Source organism: Ylistrum balloti, unplaced genomic scaffold, assembly GCF_031769215.1.
Source record: "Ylistrum balloti isolate Yb309-2 unplaced genomic scaffold, AGI_CSIRO_Ybal_v1 Utg369614, whole genome shotgun sequence".
NCBI lineage: Eukaryota > Metazoa > Mollusca > Bivalvia > Pectinida > Pectinidae > Ylistrum > Ylistrum balloti.
In genome coordinates this window covers 987,704-1,013,352 of record NW_026781888.1, presented here as the reverse complement: position 1 = coordinate 1,013,352, position 25,649 = coordinate 987,704, and the positions used below count along the sequence as shown (strand labels likewise).

At 37.1% G+C, this 25,649-nt stretch overlaps 1 protein-coding gene across 1 annotated transcript in view; it reads left to right on the top strand.

Moving 5' to 3' along the window:
- LOC132548173 (uncharacterized) overlaps window positions 1-23,079 on the top strand; it is a 54,227-nt gene extending 31,148 nt beyond the window's left edge. The window contains exons 2-7 of the mRNA XM_060211998.1: window positions 13,296-13,376; window positions 14,846-15,182; window positions 17,324-17,515; window positions 17,839-18,128; window positions 18,579-19,342; window positions 22,736-23,079. Coding sequence (XP_060067981.1) covers window positions 13,296-13,376; window positions 14,846-15,182; window positions 17,324-17,515; window positions 17,839-18,128; window positions 18,579-19,342; window positions 22,736-23,079 — 2,008 coding nt within the window. The remainder of the gene's footprint in view (window positions 1-13,295; window positions 13,377-14,845; window positions 15,183-17,323; window positions 17,516-17,838; window positions 18,129-18,578; window positions 19,343-22,735) is intronic.
- The last annotated feature ends 2,570 nt before the right edge of the window (window positions 23,080-25,649 follow it).

The following is a 25,649-nucleotide window of genomic DNA, read 5'->3' as shown; positions in this document are numbered from 1 at the left end:
CCAGTCAGACAGAATGTCTAATTATCATATTTTCTAATGATCTGTAATAATATCTCACTTTCATTCATATTTTGCCCTTATCTCGGCGATTTTGACTATGAATTTTCTTATTTCTGTAATCTCAGTCATATTTGAAATTAATCACAATGGAACGATATTAAAATGTAGAGTTTCAGGAACGCATTCACACATCAAAAACCAGCAGTTGATTAAATGGTCCCGAATTTTCGCACTCAGACTGTGGTGATCGGGACAGAATTCAGGGACGTGTTTTGTCCATAGTTACAATGGCTGTCAGAATGCGGTTTACACAAGCTTTGTTCACATACCACGTACTCCTTTCGCAATTGGTAGTAATATGTAATCAATCGACCCAGGTATCATTCAATATGGAATATTGATATCATACCTGACAAGGACACATATTTACATGTGAACGTGTACAAAACAATCGAATGAAGTTTGTCAAAGAGAGTAATACCTTTAGAAATGTTCTATTGTATCTTAAACATTTATTAAGATTTTAAAGCTTCGTCTATGATATTAAAACTACAACTGGTCCATGTTGTTACGTGACGTCAATGGTATGCTGATATCACTACTTGATGTGACTTTGTACTTCCTATCAGTTTAAAATTGTATTCAATATGATTGTTCGAAGAATATTTTAGAAATATTATCCTGAAGACATATTCGTGTTAGTCTATTCAATGTTAATACGCTGTCCTTAGCAGCACACATTAAAATGTGTAGCCATGTCCTGCAGTATCTCAATGCACAGTATTCAAATATTACAAACGCTTGTGCATTCAAATGATTTGAAGTGATCGATATTAAAGTATTCCATGCTTTAACTAGATACAACATAAGATATATGGTTTTGCTTTGCCAATTAGTGAATTTCTGTAATATAAATAATGAGTTTTACTTATATTTTCTATATATATAAATATATAAAAGTATATTAAAAATTACTCGGCGAAGATCCCTGATTATGTTGATATCCATTGTACCTGCAGACGGTGTTGTAGTTATAAATGAGATGAAGACATGTATTCCCACAGATAATGTTGATATACACTGTACATACAGACGGTGTTGTAGTTATAAATGAGATGAAGACATGTATTACAACAGATTATGTTGATATCCACTGTACCTGCAGACGGTGTTGTAGTTATAAATGAGATGAAGACATGTATTACAACAGATTATGTTGATATCCACTGTACATACAGAGGTTGTTGTAGTTATAAATGAGATGAAGACATGTATTTCAACAGATTATGTTGATATCCATTGTACCTACAGAGGGTGTTGTAGTTATAAATGAGATGAAGACATGTATTTCAACAGATTATGTTGATATCCATTGTACCTACAGAGGGTGTTGTAGTTATAAATGAGATGAAGACATGTATTACAACAGATTATGTTGGTATCCACTGTACATACAGAGGTTGTTGTAGTTATAAATGAGATGAAGACATGTATTTCAACAGATTATGTTGATATCCATTGTACCTACAGAGGGTGTTGTAGTTATAAATGAGATGAAGACATGTATTACAACAGATTATGTTGATATCCACTGTACACACAGACAGTGTTGTAGTTAAAAATGAGAGGGAAACATGTATTTCATTAGATTATGTTTAAGTCTCGATCTCGTGATACCGATCCCACACAAGAACATCCATGTTTCTCGAATCCTGCTATCTACAATGGATAACATGCGTTTTGGTGTGACTTCTAACTTTGTACGCCATTACCTGTTAATAGTGATACATTACAAGAGAACCATGCTTATAAACTTAATCATTCCATAAGCTTGAAATGTTGGGAAGGTTTCTGTGGAGATTAGCTGAGTAATGTGAAGTATTGGTAACATTGCTGAGGTATTGTGCAATGGAATCCTCAGAATGATTTGAGTCATGGTCGGCATGTGTAAATCGTCAATCGATTGTTTTCTGTTGTTGAATTAAGATTATGTATAATTTGATAAGTTGTGGTACAAGTTTGTATGTAGGTGGCTGTCAATACCAGTTTGTATATATTTGGTATCTGCACGAGTTTGTATGTAGTTTGTGTCAGTACGAGTTTGTATGTAGTTGGTGGTCAGTACAAGTTTGTATGTAGTTGGTGGTCAGCACGAGTTTGTATGTAGTTTTTGGTCAGTACGAGTTTGTATGTAGTTTGTGGTCAGCACGAGTTTGTATGTAGTTTTTGGTCAGTACGAGTTTGTATGTAGTTGGTGGTCAGCACGATTTTGTATGTAGTTGGTGGTCAGCACGATTTTGTATGTAGTTGGTGGTCAGCACGATTTTGTATGTGGTTGGTGGTCAGTACGATTTTGTATGTAGTTGGTGGTCAGCACGATTTTGTATGTGGTTGGTGGTCAGTACGATTTTGTATGTGGTTGGTGGTCAGTACGAGTTTGTATGTAGTTTGTGTCAGTACGATTTTGTATGTAGTTGGTGGTCAGCACGATTTTGTATATGGTTGGTGGTCAGTACGAGTTTGTATGTAGTTGGTGGTCAGTACGTTTTTGTATGTAGTTGGTGGTCAGTACGAGTTTGTATGTAGTTGGTGGTCAGTACGAGTTTGTATGTAGTTGGTGGTCAGTACGAGTTTGTATGTAGTTGGTGGTCAGTACGAGTTTGTATGTAGTTGGTGGTCAGTACGATTTTGTATGTAGTTGGTGGTCAGTACGAGTTTGTATGTAGTTGGTGGTCAGTACGAGTTTGTATGTAGTTTGTGTCAGTACGAGTTTGTATGTAGTTGGTGGTCAGTACGAGTTTGTATGTAGTTGGTGGTCAGTACGATTTTGTATGTAGTTGGTGGTCAGTACGAGTTTGTATGTAGTTGGTGGTCAGTACGAGTTTGTATGTAGTTTGTGTCAGTACGAGTTTGTATGTAGTTTGTGGTCTGTAGAATTTGTATGTAGTTTGTTTCAGTACGATTTTGTATGTAGTTGGTGGTCAGTACGATTTTGTATGTAGTTGGTGGTCAGTACGAGTTTGTATGTAGTTTGGTAGTTTGTCAGTACGATTTTATGTAGTATTTCAGTAGAGTTTTTTATGTAGGGTGGTCAGTACGATTTGTAGTTGGTAGTTTTTGGTAGTCAGTACGAGTTTGTATGTAGTTTGTGGTCTGTAGAATTTGTATGTAGTTTGTTTCAGTACGATTTTGTATGTAGTTGGTGGTCAGTACGATTTTGTATGTAGTTGGTGGTCAGTACGAGTTTGTATGTAGTTGGTTGTCAGTACTGGTAGTTGGTGTACGATTTTGTAGTTGTAGTGTGGTCGTAGAATTTGTATGTAGTTTGTGGTCAGTACGATTTTGTATGTAGTTGGTGGTCAGTACGATTTTGTATGTAGTTGGTGGTCAGTACGATTTTGTATGTAGTTGGTGGTCAGTACGAGTTTGTATGTAGTTGGTGGTCAGTACGAGTTTGTATGTAGTTGGTGGTCAGTACGATTTTGTATGTAGTTGGTGTAGTAGTTTGTACGAGTTTGTATGTAGTTTGTGGTCGAGATTTTGTATGTAGTTGGTGGTCAGCACGATTTTGTATATGGTTGGTGGTCAGTACGAGTTTGTATGTAGTTGGTGGTCAGTACGTTTTTGTATGTAGTTGGTGGTCTGTAGAATTTGTATGTAGTTTGTTTCAGTACGATTTTGTATGTAGTTGGTGGTCAGTACGAGTTTGTATGTAGTTGTTAGTTTGTGGTCTACGAATTTGTATGTAGTTTGTTTCAGTACGATTTTGTATGTAGTTGGTGGTCAGTACGAGTTTGTATGTAGTTTGTGTCAGTACGAGTTTGTATGTATTTGGTGGTCAGTACGAGTTTGTATGTAGTTGGTGGTCAGTACGAGTTTGTATGTAGTTGGTGGTCAGTACGATTTTGTAGTTGGTGTACGAGTTGGTGGTAGTCAGTACGAGTTTGTATGTAGTTTGTTTCAGTACGATTTTGTATGTAGTTGGTGGTCAGTACGATTTTGTATGTAGTTGGTGGTCAGTACGAGTTTGTATGTAGTTGGTTGTCAGTACTATTTGGTAGTTTGTACGAGTTTGTATGTAGTTTGTGGTCTGTAGAATTTGTATGTAGTTTGTTTCAGTACGATTTTGTATGTAGTTGGTGGTCAGTACGATTTTGTATGTAGTTGGTGGTCAGTACGAGTTTGTATGTAGTTGGTTGTCAGTACTATTTGGTAGTTGGTTGTCAGTACTATTTGGTAGTTTGTACGAGTTTGTATGTAGTTTGTGGTCTGTAGAATTTGTATGTAGTTTGTTTCAGTACGATTTTGTATGTAGTTGGTGGTCAGTACGATTTTGTATGTAGTTGGTGGTCAGTACGAGTTTGTATGTAGTTGTGGTTGGTTGTCAGTACTATTTGGTAGTTGTTGTCAGTACGATTTTGTATGTAGTTGGTGGTCAGTACGATTTTGTATGTAGTTGGTGGTCAGTACGATTTTGTATGTAGTTGGTGGTCAGTACGAGTTTATATGTAGTTGGTGGTCAGTACGATTTTGTATGTAGTTGGTGGTCAGTACGAGTTTGTATGTAGTTGGTGGTCTGTAGAATTTGTATGTAGTTTGTTTCAGTACGATTTTGTATGTAGTTGGTGGTCAGTACGAGTTTGTATGTAGTTTGTGTCAGTACGAGTTTGTATGTAGTTTGTGGTCTGTAGAATTTGTATGTAGTTTGTTTCAGTACGATTTTGTATGTAGTTGGTGGTCAGTACGATTTTGTATGTAGTTGGTGGTCAGTACGATTTTGTATGTAGTTGGTGGTCAGTACGAGTTTGTATGTAGTTGGTGGTCAGTACGAGTTTGTATGTAGTTGGTGGTCAGTACGATTTTGTATGTAGTTGGTGGTCAGTACGAGTTTGTATGTAGTTTGTGTCAGTACGAGTTTGTATGTAGTTTGTGGTCTGTAGAATTTGTATATAGTTTGTTTCAGTACGATTTTGTATGTAGTTGGTGGTCAGTACGATTTTGTATGTAGTTGGTGGTCAGTACGAGTTTGTATGTGGTTAGTGGTCAGTACGAGTTTGTATGTAGTTTGTGTCAGTACGATTTTGTATGTAGTTGGTGGTCAGCACGATTTTGTATGTGGTTGGTAATCAGTACGAGTTTGTATGTGGTTGGTAGTCAGTACGAGTTTGTATGTATTTGGTGGTCAGTACGAATTTAATATCGTTAGTTTCAGTTCGAGTTTTTTTAAAGTAATTGGTAATCAGTACGATTTGGTAGTTGGTTGTCAGTACTATTTGGTAGTTGGTTGTCAGTACTATTTGGTAGTTGGTTGTCAGTGCGACTCTGTATGTATTTTGTGATCGGTACGAGTTTTTATGTAGGCGGTTGTCAATATGAGTTTATGTGTAAATGTCTGTCACAGATATGCACCTGTATACATGAAATAAACACACCAACACAGGATATTTAATATACCTCAATTCAAATCTTGTTTACCAGTCAGTAATGAAATGTTCCTACCAGCGACATTAGTCCTATATTTGTCAGCATTTTATCAATTAACGATTGTATCTAGAGAACATAAACTATTGACATGTTACTACCTTGATGGGCCCCGCACGATATCATTTGGTATTTACTGTTATAGACCGCAGCCAAGCGCACTTCAGTGAGCCAAATCCGCTCCAAAGCGGTCAATCGAGCGGAAAATAGCAGATTCGTTCCGCTTCTTCGTTACTAACCCTGATTCATAAATTGAGAAAGCTGTGTTTGGATAAAACCTATAACACTAGGATATGTATAAGATATTTGACTTTTGTGGACACGCGAGAGGAAGGGTTCGACCGCTCAGGGATAGGAAAACCCGGACATATTTCTCTGTCGTCGGGAAGCAATTAGCATATGTATCGTATAGAGCGGCGAGAAAAACCTCATAACAATATAAGCGTTTGACGGACTAAGATTGTGGCGAACGGCACTTTTAAACTGAAGGTTTTTAATTGATTGTCTGGGCCACACAAATAGTTAAATACGGACTCAATGGAGTGTTGTGGTTCGTCATTAATGTCTTGACTAGTAAACATTTAAGGACGGTTGTTGACAACAGATTTGGAACTGTCAACTATTACTAGAATCATGCCGGGATTTAACAGTACCAGTAAAGATATGGACAATAAGGCAAAGAAAAGGCAGAGGAAGTAAGTAACGAAATGGTAGGAATGACCATTAAATACGACGTACTAATGAATAGAGTAAGTCAACGAGCACGTGTACATGAAATGTACGACTAAAGCTGATAGCTTGATAAAGCTTTATCTTTAACATCTGACGTGGTTTTAATTAAAACTATTTCGTTGATAAACACTAATAGACTAATACGGTTTCATGCGACAAATGGGTAGAAATTTAAACAGTTATACCAGGGACTTATGATACGTCCCTGCTTATACGTTATAACAAGTTGTCTTTAGTATGTTTTCTACGGAGCGGTAATTGAAATCCTCTCTGTTGTCTTAATCCTTGTTTGGGTGTAAATTGATTACCGATATACAATTTAGGTATGATATTTTGAAATTATATATAATACCATCTTCTTAGTAATTATCAGACGGATTACGATCACATTTGTCTGTTTGTTGTTTGTGTCTCAAATTTATTTGCTTGTATTTGTATGTCTGTGTAGCAAATCCTGTTTGTTGATGGTGTAATAGTGTCACAATGGTATCGACTGATGTGTCCATTGTGTCACAGTGGTATATACTGATGTGTCCATTGTGTCGCAATAGTGTCGACTGATGTGTCCATTGTGTCACGGTGGTATCGACTGATGTGTCCATTGTGTCACAGTTTTAAGACTGATGTGTCCATTGTGTCACAGTGTTAAGACTGATGTGTCCGTTGAGTCACGTGGTATCTACTGATGTGTCCATTGTGTCACGTGGTATCTACTGATGTGTCCATTGTGTCACAGTGTTAAGACTGATGTGTCCATTGTGCCACAGTGGTATCGACTGATGTGTCTATTGTGTCACGTGGTATCTACTGATGTGTCCATTGTGTCACAGTGTTAAGACTGATGTGTCCATTGTGCCACAGTGGTATCGACTGATGTGTCTATTGTGTCACAGTGGTATCGACTGATGTGTCCATTGTGTCACAGTGTTAAGACTGATGTGTCCATTGTATCACAGTGTTAAGACTGTTTTGTCACAGTGGTATCGACTGATGTGCCCATTGTGTCACAGTTATAAGACTGATGTGTCCATTGTGTCGCAGTAGTGTCGACTGATGTGTCCATTTTGTCACAGTGATATGGGATAAAGACTAATCCGTTCGTAGCGTCACAGCCATGTAGATGGAATTAAGAGATTGACATTAGCGCGTTTAGATATTGATATGTAAATTGAACGGTGATATCTACCAGCTGTTGTGGTGTTATCTGGTGACCATCAAAGCTTCTCGGGTAGATATACTTCGCTTTCCGTTCATTGATGGACCCCCCGATAAATCCATGATCAGAATATAAAATTCCATTAACCAGTAAACACGGAATGTTTCACAAGATCTCACGGTGATTCATCCTGACTTCGTACAGAACAACCCAGTACGTTTTCTTTTGTCCAACAGAGCTAAATCTCGTTTTGTTTTCCATTTTGGTTATATTTTACGTCATTGTGTTTTTGGTCAAACTTGGTTTAATTCGATTGAATACAAGAAATCGACGTGATTGCGTTTGTGGTTGTTGGGTTTTGGAAAAATAAAGTCGTTTTCCCCTCAGGTAAAATAAATGTTCGATATAGCCTCAATGAAATTTGATTCAATTAAGATATATGATGTAGATACGTCAAATGTATATAGAAAATGGTGGTGATTGAGATAGGTCGGTTCTACAAGGAATTTTCCATCTTAGTGAGTGTGACGTCGCTTACACCGCTCAGGTGTGATGGGTTTGTTGATCTTTAATCTACTTGTCCATTTTTATCTTTCTATCGATATATTTGTTTATCTGAGCTCATCTACATTGTATATCTAGCCGTTTGTCATGTAGTATCCAGGGAGATCATTGTTCCTTGTCTAACAATGTATCTGTTTCCATTAACGGGAGTGTATTACTTGTATTAAGGGAATGAGTCAATGTGGATCGTAATCCCCTGTTTATCGGGGCGAGTCAGTGTTAACAACCAAAGCACAAATCATACTTTACATACACACCACCAATATTGGAATACCTAAGCCTGATGATTAAATATCATGAGGTAATTTGAAAACGTTGTCGTCATTTAAATTGAGTGGCGCATTTACTGAATGTATATTAAATGTTAACCAAACCTAGTGATACATTCAATTCGGAACTATTTTAAGTGTGGTGTTTATTTGATATTAGCCATTATGAACCAAGTAGGTTTTACTCTGACACAACCTTACGCACCCACACGAAACTACAAATTCACGTCAAATAGGACAATTTAGCTAAAGACAACATCAAGTTGATAGTATTTAAAGAGTGTTATTTAAGATAACTACCTATATTTATAAAACTTTATATACATGAGTCGAATTTCAACGATTGGAATTTTAAATACACAAACTTAATTTTTTACTATATCAAAGAAAGATCTTGATTTTGTTATTTAATAAAAAGAACATTTATTTATAGTTTTCATATGGAGAATTTGATTTTACCGATATTAACAATAGGAATTTATATTTCATGTATATAAAACTTCGGATACCTAGGTATTTATCGGGAAAGAAATAAAATTTCCCGCTTAAGTGGCATTTTGGTATTGGCGTGGGATAAGTTGTTTATAAATGTAGATATGATTGATAGTGTTTAAAGAATGATATTTATGATAACAACTTATAACAGTAGTTCCTGTAGTGTGAGGGGCCCGAAGAAAATCCCCGATATAGATTTTGAGAGTTAGGTCTTTACTTGTGAAATTGTTCGTGGACACTGTAACTCAACACCGTTTGAAATGTTCCTCTTTATAACAAAGAAAAGACATCTATTCTCTTGATCAGATCTCGTAATTTACTGCTCAATTATGGTTCTGACACGAACACCTAAGAAGGTGTAATTATTCTCTTTAGTCGTGTTATTGTGTGTAGACCAACGAATTACACTTCTTTATAAAGGTTTTATGAAGGAAGTCGTGTAAACTCCTGGTGTTTCAGTGGTTTTTTTTCACCGCTGTACAGTTGTTTAAACTACAGGAAATCACATAGTCACCACCAGCTTATTTAGTCTCTATATGATATAGTCATCATATGTAAAAGGCAGATTTATTATTTTTTTTGAGTTGAACAGAGAAAACAGTTAAAGTCAATTTCAGCCGACTAAAATGTTGCCAATCATATATTGGTGCCGGACGAGTAAGTTATTCTTTATTATGGCATAGTTAAATAATGCTAATTAAGCATTCAGGTTTTGTCTCCCGCCAGAGATTGTATATTGATATGGAGACGGAGACTATAACGACGTATTATAGTGTACCTGTTTGGTAACTTGGTACAAAGAAAAAGTGTCCGCCATGCTATATTGTGAACGTTAGACGTGTACACCGTGTCAATCGGCAGGTTATAACTCTGCCAACTCCAATCTTTATTGATAGAAATCTTAATATAGTTCTATTTGTCGGACGGTTTTGTTATATAAATGTGATATTGAAATGTAGAAGAGCAATCCAAGTGTCTGTTGGTGATTTCTAGTGCGGAAGAAATATGACAGATACCTATCGGGTTTAAAGTCGCTGACGTCACACTAATGGTCATTACAATAACATAAACAGCGCGGTGTTACTACCGTAAATCACCAACTTAAATGAAGTATAACCAGATATATAACCTTCTGAACCAGTAACCTAATGCCAACAACACAACCACTTTTAAATCTTGACCTTAGAAAAAACATTAAGAATGAAAAAAACATAAGTATTAGTGCATAAAACACGAGAAAATCCGAAAGTTAATTGAGTTAATGTGTGACGCTCTGATCTACAACATTGATTGTGTTTATTCACAGACCGGCATGAGGGGCGACTCACTTTGGGGAGGCACACTCCAAGTGGCCATTCCCATGTTAGAATATTCTGACGGAGAGTCCATTCCTGACGATTTGTAAGGATACCTAGTATCAAATATTGGCTAGCCTATCTGGTGTCTGGTCTCCTTTAACCGTTCTGATGTTTGCTCTTCTAATAATGATAAATGTGGTTTAATGAATAAACATGCTACATACAATGTGTAAAGGGTATTAGATTCTAGATATTTAAAACGTCATTGTGTAGTAATGTTTTGTTGGGTAAATAGAATTTTATTCCAGTTTGTCTAGTCGTAACAGAATCAATAATAGTAAAGGGATATTGTAATACCAGCGTGTTAGTACCAATTCAATGTCCTCGTTAAAATGTTAGCAATATATAATCAAATGACATGAGCCTTGAAAATTGTACAAAGACACACAAGTAAATTAATTATTCCAAGACGAATAACACCAAGTATTAAGCAAACATCTACCTTGCCATCGTCTTCAATATAGGTAATCTCAAAGAGATGCCACGTTCTCAAAAAAAGAAAAAAAGATAGTCAGAGCGGTGTATCTTCCTAGAGTCCGCTCGACTTGTACGTCTGATAGAAAATATCACCTTTGATAGGACTTGATTTTCTTACGACTAGACACGATGTAGATTGAAGGTACGTGATTTCGCACAATTTTGGTATGCATTTAAATTCGCTTTTGTCATATTTATTTATTTATTATCCTACATGGTTAGATGTACAAATGCTCTGTAACACGCGCAGGCGTTGTTATTAAATACCGTTTGCTTCCTGATTTGAAGACGAGCGGGAACGCACTTTCGCACACTCACCAAGCCTGCTTATTTTTTGTTATTATGCAAGGTTTTCAAACGTCTTGTATACCAAAACTTCTAATCTTAGATAAAGCCAATATATTCCACCTCATTGAAAAATATCAACTTTTCGCCATTGTACTTTCACTTCATTGAAAGAAAATCAAAATTCATTTAAAACTAAATATAATTTTAATCATAATCCGATGACACGATATTCTCTCTTAATATTTGGAAATCCCTAAGTTAATTGGTTTGATAATTGATTACCGGATGTTCATTTTCTTTGACGACAGCCATAAAGGTCAAGTTTCGTTTTCAAAACGAGGTTAATCGGAAGTGCTTTATTTAGAACAGAAAAAGCACGACTGAGATCTAGCTTAACGCGGAAAATAAACGAAAATGCATAATCTACGGCTAGTTGAATGAAACAGAAGAAAACCACTAAGTGTGCGAATTTATGCTCTGTGTGTAATTACGTATCCTTACCCTACATTTCAAAATAATTTCTTAGTCATTCCAATTGTTGAGTATTTCATAATAAGGGAATAAGGGAACACAGCATGTGTCGGGATACTAGTTTTCTCTTTTTTCTTTCTGATTCACGAACTGGTCTCACTACTCATGGAACCATCCTCGATCCTCCAGGGGTTACACTCACTATCACTCTCACTACTCATGGAACCATCCTCGATCCTCCAGGGGTTACACTCACTATCACTCTCACTACTCATGGAACCATCCTCGATACTCCAGGGGTTACACTCACTATCGCCTCTCCACCCATGGAACCATCCTCGATACTCCAGGGGTTACACTCACTATCGCCTCTCCACCCATGGAACCATCCTCGATACTCCAGGGGTTACACTCACTATCACTTCTCCTCCGATGGAACCATCCTCGATACTCCAGGGGTTATACTCACTATCGCTCTCACTACTCATGGAACCATCCTCGATACTTCAAGGGTTACACTCACTATCGCCACTCCACCCATTGGTTCCTCCTCGATACTCCAGGGGTTACACTCACTATCGCCTCTAAACCCATGTGACCATCCTCGATACTTCAAGGGTTACACTCACTATCACTTCTCCTCCGATGGAACCATCCTCGATACTCCAGGGGTTACACTCACTATCGCCTCTCCACCTATGGAACCATCCTCGATATCACTCTCCACCCATGGAACTATCATCGATACCCAGGGGCTACACTCACTGTCGCTCTCTCCATCCCTGGAACTATCCTGGATACTCCAGAGGTTACATTCACTGTCACTCTCTCCATCCCTGGAACCATCCTCGATACTCCAGGGGTTACATTCACTGTCACTCTCTCCACCCCTGGAACATTTCCAGCTCTCTACACCTCTGGAACCATCCTCGATCCTCCAGGGGTTATACTCACTATCGCTCTCACTACTCATGGAACCATCCTCGATACTTCAAGGGTTACACTCACTATCGCCACTCCACCCATTGGTTCCTCCTCGATACTCCAGGGGTTACACTCACTATCGCCTCTAAACCCATGTGACCATCCTCGATACTTCAAGGGTTACACTCACTATCACTTCTCCTCCGATGGAACCATCCTCGAAAATTGAAGAAACAAGCAAAGTAATTTGACTGGTGGGTTTCAAGAGCGAAAAGCTGACCAATCACAGACTGACACGCTCCTTTGAAGACAACTAAGGAGCGACACCCAACTTCAAAGCCAGTACGATATAACGTTATGCGACCCCGGCCACACACGGTCGCAGATGTGGAACCTTCAATTTTGCCATAACATGTTACAGGGGGTGATCGAAAGTGATCGTGACCCCTGAGGTATGGAGGATGAGAAATCAGTACTACCTAATCATATAAAAAACCTTCAATCATAATGTTATTCGTTTATTCATTCCTTTAACACCAGATAGGTGATCGAAATACTATTGGCAGAAAATTTTGACGATAAAAATATATTTTACATTATTATTTTAATTGCTTTTTAAATTGTTTCTATGTGTCTATTATTAACCCGGGTAAGCTGGTACATGTATGACCTTTCTAACATGTCACTACGTGATAGTATTTCTAATACTACCGAAAATCAGACTTAATCTACACTTCATTCATATACATAGATTAATCCATTGACTGTTCGACAATGTGTAATTTCTACAGTAAACTGAAAACTTTGTGTACAATATATATCTATAGGTTTATGTTGAATGTATATTCTTATGTGCAATACTTTGTGTTAGAGGTGAGTAGGTCCGGTTACTATGGTGAGTACAACAAATGTGGTATATTGTCATGTGTAAATCACCTTATCAAACACTTTTTCAGCAAGTTTTAAGAGGCAAGTAAGCAGTTAGCGGCCGTTTGATCAAAAAAATTTTGATTGTGAATATGTGTTATGAAATATTCGTGTTATTTAAGTGTGACAATAAATTGTGTTCTCCCATCACAGGTCCGAAAACCCGGGAAGCATGAAGAACAAGGACGTATCTAACGATTGCCAGGTGAACGGTGAACTGGATGATGACCCTCAGTAAGTATGGACGGTTGTCATGTGAACGTTGAACTGGATGATTACCCCCAGTAAGTATGAACGGTTGTCAGGTGAACGGTGAACTGGATGATGACCCCCAGTAAGTATGAAGGGTTGTCATGTGAACGGTGAGCTGGATGATGACCCCCAGTAAGTATGAACGGTTGTCAGGTGAACGGTGAGCTGGATGATGACCCCCAGTAAGTATGAAGGGTTGTCATGTGAACGGTGAGCCGGAGAATGACCCCCAGTAAGTATGAACGGTTGTCAGGTGAACGGTTAGCCGGAGAATGACCCCCAGTAAGTATGAACGGTTGTCAGGTGAACGGCTAGCCGGAGAACGACCCCCAGTAAGTATGGACGGTTGTCATGTGAACGGTGAACCGGAGAATGACCCACAGTAAGTATGAACGGTTGTCAGGTGAACGGTGAACTGGAGAATGACCCCCAGTAAGTATGAACGATTGTCAGGTGAACGGTGAACTGGATGATGACCCCCAGTAAGTATGAAGGGTTGTCATGTGAACGGTGAGCCGGAGAATGACCCCCAGTAAGTATGAACGGTTGTCAGGTGAACGGCTAGCCGGAGAATGACCCCCAGTAAGTATGGACGGTTGTCATGTGAACGGTGAACCGGAGAATGACCCACAGTAAGTTTGACCGGTTGTCAGGTGAACGGCTAGCCGGAGAATGACCCCCAGTAAGTATGAACGGTTGTCAGGTGAACGGCTAGCCGGAGGATGACCCCCAGTAAGTATGGACGGTTGCCATGTGAACAATGACATAGGGAATACCGCACTGTCCTAATGGTGAACGGAGGATGACGCACAGAATGACACCATGTGTGCACTGACGAGAGCCCTTCAATGTAATGACATCATATAATACACATTTTATAGCAGTAAAAATCCAACATTATAACAAGCTTGATTTATTAGATAAGAAACACTTATCGCTATAGACAAACATTGTCAAAAGCGGTTTTTATTGTTTCAACTCAGATTGACTCCAAGTGACGTAAATCACCTAATGCAGGTCAAGTGATTGCTACTTTGATGACGTCATATATTATTTATGCTATTATGTCAAACCGACCTATAAAGAAGCCACCAGTAAATTATACTTCCGGGTTGGTTCATTGCAAATTTTCGTTGAACCTCGTTACCATGTGATTCCAAATGATTCATCACTTTTTTTCTCGAGAAAGATTAACGCACTTTTTGTGTGTTTTATTTTGTCTCCGAAGAAGCGTTGCATGTCAACGTCGGTGGTCGGCCAACCATTTTTTCTCTCCTCCAAGACACTTTCGTTATAAATAGGCACATTTTATTATGCTGGTTATGAAATCGTATTGTGTTGATACCTATTACAGGTCATGATAAAACAGTTATATACCAACACAAGTAGCTTGTATACTGATGTCAATGTTAAAATTTCCTCTTTATACGTGAATTTTGGTTTATTTCCAGTTTGAAAGTGACTTATACTCCCGGGAAGAAGGGAGGCAGCTATGGGTTGCCTGTCGGAGCTAAGCTAGTTGTGCCGGAAGGTCTATTTGGAAAGAAAGACTCTATAACATGTCAAGTGGCGCCACCTGCACAAAGATGGCGCCACTGTCCTGTCCTTACAACATACGAACATATGACCAGTGAAATTTTTGTGTTGACATCAACTCTTCAAACTTTGAAGAAGAACATAATTGTGCAAATACCGTTTTATCAAATAGACCCGGAACATAATGAGTTGAATGTGAAAGGCAAATGGAAGGACGAAAACGAATGGGTGAACGTCGGATTTCTTAAAAAGGTAAAGGTGGCCTGTAGTTGTTGTGGTGTTCGAAATTTGTCATCGCAACATAAAAAAAATCATTATTCTTTTTCAGAGTTTTTTAGTATGTCGTGTACATTATGATAAAGCACTACAATTTATGTTTTCTAACCGTTGTTGGGACGCCGTTTTCTATAGAAAATCTGCAGATGATAATGTTTATAAGTCGATTAATGTGAATTGAATATGTGAGTCTTTGGCGTATAAAACTTCAATACGACAGAAAATTCAACAAAACCAGTAGACAACTTATCATAATGTGTATTCGAAATGGCAAATATCCGGACTTAAGTGATATCCCCATTTATATATCGGGGACAGCTAATCATAACGGAATATATGTGTTTGATGTGGCTACTTGCCTCAATTCGACAAATAAAAACACAATGACAGCTGCAGTTGACCTCGAAACGTCGACTGGGAAATCAATGAGCGCGTTGGATCCACATGAAACCTTTGTGCCTTCGTACACTGATTATTGGCAAAGGTTGTGAGCATTCACAGCCGATTAGATGTGAACATATTTAATCTTTGGCTCGTCGTAACGTTCAAGGAACGGCGGTCACAAAAGGCAGATCAGCAAGACATTCTTGTAACACAGTACGGAGACGTTGTTTCCTGGCAAATAAACACGCGAATAAAGTCTATTTCCCATGAAAACATGAGACCTCGCCAAGGTAGTATTTACATATGGAGTGACAACCAAACATAAGAAATCTAAAAGAAAACATCACTTAGAATACTCCATTTTAACACATCTCTGTTTTGGTACGATCAAATATGCAGCGTTTTTTCAAACAAAGAGCAAAACTGTTTATCCAACATGGCGTGTATCAGTTCTGTCTTAATTATCAAACACAGTTTAGACATAACATGAATCAGTTCTATCTTAATTATCCAACACAGTTTAGACATAACATGAATCAGTTCTGTCTTAATTATCCAACACAGTTTAGACATAACATGTATCAGTTCTGTCTTAATTATCCAACACAGTTTAGACATAACGTGAGTCAGTTCTGTCTTAATTATCCAACACAGTTTAGACATAACATGAATCAGTTATGTCTTAATTATCAAACATAGATTAGACATAACATGAATCAGTTCTGTCTTGATTATCAAACATTGTTTAGACATAACATGTATCAGTTCTGTCTTAACATAGTTTAGACATAACACGTATCAGTTCTGTCTTAATTATCCAACACAGTTTAGACATAACATGAATCAGTTCTGTCTTAATTATCAAACACAGTTTAGACATAACATGAATCAGTTCTGTCTTAATTATCCAACATGGTTTAGACATAACATTAATCAGTTCTGTCTTAATTATCCAGCATAGTTTAGACATAGCATGAATCAGTTCTGTCTTAATTATCCAGCATAGTTTAGACATATCATGAATCAGTTCTGTCTTAATTATCCAACACAGTTTAGACATAACATGAATCAGTTCTGTCTTAATTATCCAACATGGTATAGACATAATATTAATCAGTTCTGTCTTAATTATCCAGCATAGTTTAGACATAACATGTATCAGTTATGTCTTAACCATCAAACATGGTTTAGACATAACATTAATCAGTTCTGTCTTAATTATCCAGCATAGTTTAGACATATCATGAATCAGTTCTGTCTTAATTATCCAACACAGTTTAGACATAACATGAATCAGTTCTGTCTTAATTATCCAACATGGTTTAGACATAACATGTATCAGTTCTGTCTTAATTATCCAACATGGTTTAGACATAAAATCAGTTCTTTCTTAATTATCCAGCATAGTTTAGACATAGCATGAATCAGTTCTGTCTTAATTATCCAACACAGTTTAGACATAACATGTTTAAACTTGATTGACAATGTTAGTGTACGTCTCAATCCGACTGAAGTCACATGTTTAAACTAATTCTCTTGGCGCGAGTAACTTTTATCGAAGCGTCAATAAACAATTTGTCTCTTGTAGAGACATCGGACATTCATTCTTTCGAATACCGATGCCCTCTTTCAGCATTCTTTAAATACAAAATAAGATTTTAAACAATTTACACGAAGATTTTTAAAACATCAGTAAAATCACTCTTGTCATTTCTTTTATCATTGTTTTACAGGAGGATAGCTCGACCCCGTGCGTGGAACTGGAGATTGACCGTCTTGGTATTTTCGTGGTGACCTTCACCCCAAAGAGGGAATTGTTTGACGTCACACCCCAGGGTTGTCTGTATAACGCACACATTAGTAGGTACATCAGTATTCGGTTCCCGAAGAAGGCTGCCGACAAATCTTTCCAGTGCGCGATCCAGGTACGTCCAAAATGTTTAGAGTGTTCTCAATACGGTAACATTTGATTATTTTAATCCATAATTGTGTGACTATTGCTGTCTTTTTTCATATCTGCGTATGTTTTCTGTAATACTGAAACATGGATGACGTAAATCACGATGACAAAACGGAAAACCATTGGATCGCTGTGTGTTTTACCATTTGATGGCCCTAATGACCTTTAATGTGTTGACGGGCCGTTAAGAATGTAATAATGATAATAACAATTGAAGATGTGAGCGATATTTGCTGTATGTAAGTTTTGCTGTAATTGTTGATCATCAATACCGACTTCTGTCTCCAGATCACACCCATCTCTCCAGACAAGCTTGAGCTGGCTAAAGACTTCTATCCAACGGAGCTCTGCGACCTTGTTCAGACTACAGAGTTTATAGATTTGATTCCCAGCATTCCTTGCAATTTCCGGAGGGCAGCGACTGTAAAGCTCCCTCTACCGGGCGGTGTAGAGGTTGAAGATGAAAGTTCAAACACTATTGGCGTTTTCCAGAAAACAGAAAAAGGTTGGGAGCTCGTGGAAAGTAAATACAAATACACACGGACAACAGTGACATTCGACGTGAAGTCTTTGTCAAGGTAATAAATAGTTCTTCCTGATTTTCGTGACAGCAAGGACCCAAGACATCTTCTTCACACTTTTTTTTCAGAGCTATCGTTTTTGTCACTAAATAGCCATAAAACTTATCACCAAGAAATGTCAACAATTAAACAAGATTTAATTTGCATGTAAAATAGGCTTACAATTGTAAATACAAACACAAATGCAATAGACCCTATCACACTTTACACTGCACTAAGAATCATTATTCGAACGTTTTCGTCACAATGGATGTTTCTTATCAATCAATATGACAAGTTCAACAGGTCTCTGACGATTTTCCACTATATGCTGATCGCGAGAAAAGGCATCTTGTATTGTATAAAAATGAAAATGGAAAAGAAGAGATTGGACATTCACATCGAGGGTTTCTCTATTTTTAATATGAATAGATAAAAACATTTATAATGTGTTGATTTCATTTATAGGTTCTGTATCGTACAGACCAAGCCCGATCGTGCAAAAAGAGTGTTAGCGGCAGTGCCAATCGTGGAAGGAAGGAGTGATAAAGAAAAAGGGGAGGTAATCGCATTTTTAAACATCCAAGAGAAGCTATGGTTCGTAGTGCTCGAGTGTTTTCCTCAAAGTAAAACAGAGACTCGGATTAAAGAAATGAAAGACCGGGGATTCAAACATATTGGGAAGCAGATTCTCCGTCGAGAGGAAGTAGTCGAGAATAAAGGATTCCGGAGATCACAGCCAAAACAAAATAAAGTGAAGGAGATACAAGGGTTTGAGCTGTTTGACGGTATGAAATGGACAATGGAAGTGGTAGAGGATATCAAGGTGAGTTTTGACAGTGACTATATGGAAAACAAGGACTTTCAGTACTTCCGGCATCTGCCAGATAGTTGTCGGAAATTTATAATCGAGCCGAAAAATAACGACGAAAAAGCAATAAGTGGTGCAATAAATCTCATCCCTCTAAATATGGAGGGTGATGCTAGAATGAAGGAAGCTTCGACCTTCACCTTGAAGATTGATATAGACGAAGAGGCAGTTAAAGCTTACTTCCGGCCAGAATTTGTACCGGAAGAACCCGAACCAGTGAAAGAAAAGCCAAACCTCGACCTGCTAATGATGAATACTGTGAAGGAAGAGAAACCTCTTATACCCACAATTCCTAAATTCAAACCACTTCCGGCGACAGTAATGGAACGTCTGATGAAGACGAGCAGGAAACCTATTATAGGTAAAATACCACTGTTATGTCATTGTCAAACTATTGGGTATCAAAGATTTATTTTCCTTGTAACAAGTGATAACACTTTAAAGGAATCGATTTTTAATTAATGTAGTATTTAACAGATAAATGATTAAATCTGCTTAGTTTGGGAGGTAAATGATTAAATCTCTAGAGTTAGTTTGTGAGGTAAATGATTAAATCTCCAGAGTTAGTTTGGGAGGTAAATGATTAAATCTCTAGAGTTAGTTTGGGAGGTAAATGATTAAATCTCCAGTAGAGTTAGTTTGGGAGGTAAATGATTAAATCTCTAGAGTTAGTTTGGGAGGTAAATGATTAAATCTCTAGAGTTAGTTTGGGAGGTAAATGATTAAATCTCTAGAGCTAGTTTGGGAGGTAAATGATTAAATCTCCAGAGTTAGTTTGGGAGGTAAATGATTAAATCTCTAGAGTTAGTTTTGGGATGTAAATGATTTGGGAGGTAAATGATTAAATCTCCAGAGTTAGTTTGGGAGGTAAATGACTAAATCTGTAGAGTTAGTTTGGGAGGTAAATGATTAAATCTCTAGAGCTAGTTTGGGAGGTAAATGATTAAATCTCCAGAGTTAGTTTGGGAGGTAAATGATTAAATCTCTAGAGTTAGTTTGGGAGGTAAATGATTAAATCTCCAGAGTTAGTTTGGGAGGTAAATGATTAAATCTCCAGAGTTAGTTTGTTAAATCTTGAGTTAGTTTGGGAGGTAAATGATTAAATCTCTAGAGTTAGTTTGGGAGGTAAATGATTAAATCTCTAGAGTTAGTTTGGGAGGTAAATGATTAAATCTGTAGAGTTAGTTTGGGAGGTAAATGATTAAATCTCTAGAGTTAGTTTGGGAGGTAAATGATTAAATCTCCAGAGCTAGTTTGGGAGGTAAATGATTAAATCTCCAGAGTTAGTTTGGGAGGTAAATGATTAAATCTCTAGAGTTAGTTTGGGAGGTAAATGATTAAATCTCTAGAGTTAGTTTGGGAGGTAAATGATTAAATCTCCAGAGTTAGTTTGGGAGATAAATGATTAAATCTACAGAGTTAGTTTGGGAGGTAAATGATTAAATCTGTAGAGTTAGTTTGGGAGGTAAATGATTAAATCTCCAGAGTTAGTTTGGGAGGTAAATGATTAAATCTCTAGAGTTAGTTTGGGAGGTAAATGATTAAATCTCCAGAGTTAGTTTGGGAGGTAAATGATTAAATCTCTAGAGTTAGTTTGGGAGGTAAATGATTAAATCTCCAGAGCTAGTTTGGGAGGTAAATGACTAAATCTCTAGAGCTAGTTTGGGAGGTAAATGATTAAATCTCTAGAGTTAGTTTGGGAGGTAAATGATTAAATCTCCAGAGTTAGTTTGGGAGGTAAATGATTAAATCTCTAGAGTTAGTTTGGGAGGTAAATGATTAAATCTCTAGAGTTAGTTTGGGAGGTAAATGATTAAATCTCCAGAGTTAGTTTGGGAGGTAAATGATTAAATCTCCAGAGTTAGTTTGGGAGGTAAATGATTAAATCTCCAGAGTTAGTTTGGGAGGTAAATGATTAAATCTCTAGAGTTAGTTTGGGAGGTAAATGATTAAATCTCTAGAGTTAGTTTGGGAGGTAAATGATTAAATCTCCAGAGTTAGTTTGGGAGGTAAATGATTAAATCTATAGAGTTAGTTTGGGAGGTAAATGATTAAATCTCTAGAGTTAGTTTGGGAGGTAAATGATTAAATCTCTAGAGTTAGTTTGGGAGGTAAATGATTAAATCTCCAGAGTTAGTAGTAAGTTTGGGAGGTAAATGATTAGAGTTAGTTTGGGAGGTAAATGATTAAATCTCTAGAGTTAGTTTGGGAGGTAAATGATTAAATCTCTAGAGTTAGTTTGGGAGGTAAATGATTAAATCTCTAGAGTTAGTTTGGGAGGTAAATGATTAAATCTCAAGAGTTAGTTTGGGAGGTAAATGATTAAATCTCTAGAGTTAGTTTGGGAGATAAATGATTAAATATCTAGAGTTAGTTTGGGAGGTAAATGATTAAATCTCCAGAGTTAGTTTGGGAGGTAAATGATTAAATCTCCAGAGTTAGTTTGTGGAGGTAAATGATTAAAACTCTAGAGTTAGTTGTGAAGGTAAATGATTAAATCTATAGAGTTAGTTTGGGAGGTAAATGATTAAATCTCCAGAGTTAGTTTGGGAGGTAAATGATTAAATCTCTAGAGTTAGTTTGGGAGGTAAATGATTAAATCTCTAGAGTTAGTTTGGGAGGTAAATGATTAAATCTCTAGAGTTAGTTTGGGAGGTAAATGATTAAATCTCTAGAGTTAGTTTGGGAGGTAAATGATTAAATCTCTAGAGTTAGTTTGGGAGGTAAATGATTAAATCTGTAGAGTTAGTTTGGGAGGTAAATGATTAAATCTCTAGAGTTAGTTTGGGAGGTAAATGATTAAATCTCTAGAGTTAGTTTGGGAGGTAAATGATTAAATCTCTAGAGTTAGTTTGGGAGGTAAATGATTAAATCTCTAGAGTTAGTTTGGGAGGTAAATGATTAAATCTCTAGAGAGTTAGTTTGGGGTAAATGATAAATGATTAAATCTTAAATCTAGAGTTAGTTTGGGAGGTAAATGATTAAATCTCTAGAGTTAGTTTGGGAGGTAAATGATTAAATCTCTAGAGTTAAATCTAAATCTAGAGTTAGTTTGGGAGGTAAATGATTAAATCTCTAGAGTTAGTTTGGGAGGTAAATGATTAAATCTCCAGAGTTAGTTTGGGAGGTAAATGATTAAATCTAGTTTTTGGGAGGTAAATGATTAAATCTCTAGAGTTAGTTTGGGAGGTAAATGATTAAATCTCTGTTTGGAGGTAAATGATTAAATCTCCAGAGTTAGTTTGGGAGGTAAATGATTATCTCTAGAGTTAGTTTGGGAGGTAAATGATTAAATCTCCAGAGTTAGTTTGGGAGGTAAATGATTAAATCTCTAGAGTTAGTTTGGGAGGTAAATGATTAAATCTCTAGAGTTAGTTTGGGAGGTAAATGATTAAATCTCTAGAGTTAGTTTGGGAGGTAAATGATTAAATCTCTAGAGTTAGTTTGGGAGGTAAATGATTAAAACTCTAGAGTTAGTTTGGGAGGTAAATGATTAAATCTCTAGAGTTAGTTTGGGAGGTAAATGATTAAATCTCTAGAGCTAGTTTGGGAGGTAAATGATTAAATCTCCAGAGTTAGTTTGGGAGGTAAAATGACTTAATATGGATAGCAGGTGAAGGCTTGTTTGGGTCAGTGCTATAAGTTAACTAGCTATTTCCTTCGTTGTGAAAAGATTAGAAAAAAACTGTGCAATTTATTTTACCCCTTTCTATAAGTATTTTCATTTTATATGGTGTTTGATTTGATCTTACAGTGGAAAAAGAATCAAAGACGATTTCCGGTAAAAGTTTACGGACTTTATCAAGACTAGTTCCGGAAGGACTTACGTTAGCTGTGCATCTAGATCTTCCGGACAGCACCATCACCGGACTTGGTTTCGACGCAATATCAAACGGTCTAAGCATGGCTGACGTGACGTATAAAATCCTTCTGTACTGGAAGCGTCAGATGAAAGACAAAAAAGATGGCGCTGTAGATCGCTTATCAACCGCCCTTCGTGATATGGGACGTGGAGAGGTAGCCACTGTGGTCAATCAATGTCACAAGGACAGCAAAGAACTGACCTTGGATTCGTTTGAAGTGATGAACCAGTCATAGTTTCGTACTTTAAAGTAACACTAAATCAGCCATAGTTTCGTATATTTGCATGAAAAATGAAAAATAGATTTCAGTTTCGTTTATAAGCTTATAACTTATATATTACAGCCACCATTTATTCGTTAGAAGACATTAATTTGCTACAATGATGTCTGTCTCAATAAACAATAAAAATTAATTCGTGCCATACATAACAGGTTCTAAAATAACATTCTTTAACTTATCCTCCAACATACGACCTTGATAACCTCGGCAATGTTTATATACCGTGTCCATGTTCTGATATAGACAGAGTCATTTACACTCTATGTTAAACAAACGACATCAAATATGTGTTACAGACAGAGTCAGTGTCATTTGTGTGATATAGACTGCGCCAGCGTCAATTTTGTGACAAATGCAGATAGTTTCTATACTTTGATGCAGACAGTGTCCATCACGTGACCTAACCTGTTAAGATGTAACGTTCGTTTCATTAGAACACGTGGTATTCTTTCAGAGGAAATACTGGAAGTCGGGTGTGTATACTCTCAGCTTACATCCTTACAATGTATGTTTGTGGGTTATTGAAGCTAAATCAGATACATTACACTATTTGTGGGTATTGTTTCAGAGTATGGGTTATTGTAGACATTTAAAATTGTCTCAGTGTTATTGTAGACAGTTCAGACTGTCACGGGGTTATTGTAGACAGTTCAGATTGTCTCAGTGTTATTGTAGACAGTTGAGACTGTCTCTGGGTTATTGTAGACAGTTGAGACTGTCTCTGGGTTATTGTAGACAGTTGAGACTGTCTCTGGGTTATTGTAGACAGTTCAGATTGTCTCTGGGTTATTGTAGACAGTTGAGACTGTCTCTGGGTTATTGTAGACAGTTCAGATTGTCTCTGGGTTATTGTAGACAGTTCGGATTGTCTCTGGGTTATTGTAGACAGTTCGGATTGTCTCTGGGTTATTGAAGACAGTTGAGACTGTCTCAGTGTTATTGTAGACAGTTGAGACTGTCTCTGGGTTATTGTAGACAGTTCAGATTGTCTCTGGGTTATTGTAGACAGTTGAGACTGTCTCTGGGTTATTGTAGACAGTTCAGATTGTCTCTGTGTTATTGTAGACAGTTGAGACTGTCTCTGGGTTATTGTAGACAGTTCAGATTGTCTCTGGGTTATTGTAGACAGTTGAGACTGTCTCTGGGTTATTGTAGACAGTTCAGATTGTCTCTGGGTTATTGTAGACAGTTCGGATTGTCTCTGGGTTATTGTAGACAGCTAAGACTGTGTCTGGATTATTGTAGACAGCTAAGACTGTCTCAGGGTTATTGTAGACATCTAAGACTGTGTCTGGATTATTGTAGACAGCTAAGACTGTCTCAGGGTTATTGTAGACAGCTAAGACTGTGTCTGGATTATTGTAGACAGCTAAGACTGTCTCAGGGTTATTGTAGACAGTTCAGACTGTCTCAGTATTATTATAGATAATTCAGACTGTCTCTGGGTTATTGTAGACAGCTAGGACTGTCTTTGGGCTATTGTAGACAGTTCAGATTGTGATGATATGCTAAATAGGAAATTTTATGAAAAATTTCAGGAAGACAAGGTTAGAAAATCTACTACGTCGGGTATATGTAAAATGTCACATCTTCTTCAGAACGTCATGGGTTATTGTGTCTACGTTACACTGGTCATGGGTTATTGTAGCTACGTAAGACTATCCATGGGTTATTGTAGCTACGTAAGACTATCAATGGGTTATTGTAGCTACGTTAGACTGTCCATGTGTTATTGTAGCTACATCACTGTCCATGGGTTATTGTGTTTACGTTACTCTGTATATGGGTTATTGCGTCTACGTTAGACTGTCCATGCGGCATTGTAGTTACACAAGTCTGGTCATGGGTTATTGTAGCTACATGATTGCCCATGGGTTATTGTGTCTACGTAACACTGTATATGGGTTATTGTGTCTACGTTAGACTGTCCATGAGGCATTGTAGTTACAAAAGTCTGGTTATAGGTTATTGCAGCTACATAAGGCTGTCATTGGGTTATTGTAACTACATAAAACTGTCCATGGGTGATCGTGTTTACATTTGACTTTTAAGTATTGTATATGGCATCTACACAGAGCCGATGTGATATTGATAATTAAATATCTGTGTGCTTTGCCTTTATCATACATGTAGTATGCAAGGTGCTTTCATATCATTATATTATATCTGTATCTTATAGATTGTCCGTTTATTTATTGATTTAACCGAAAAGCATTGTTACTTATGTCTCTGGTCTGTGTACAAGGAAAACATTTTAATAAAACATTATACCAACTTGTTGTCGGTTGTTATCTATATTATATACTTTAAGAGACATCGATGGTTACTTCAGGGTTACATTGTTGACACGAACATTATTAAACTGAGTGTTACATTTTAGATAAACATACATTTAACTGAGTGTTACATTGTTTACATAAACATACATTTAATTGAATACTACATTGTTGACATCAACAAACATCTGAGTGAGTAGTGAATTGTTGACATCAACAAACATTTATCTAAGTGTTACATTGGTGAAA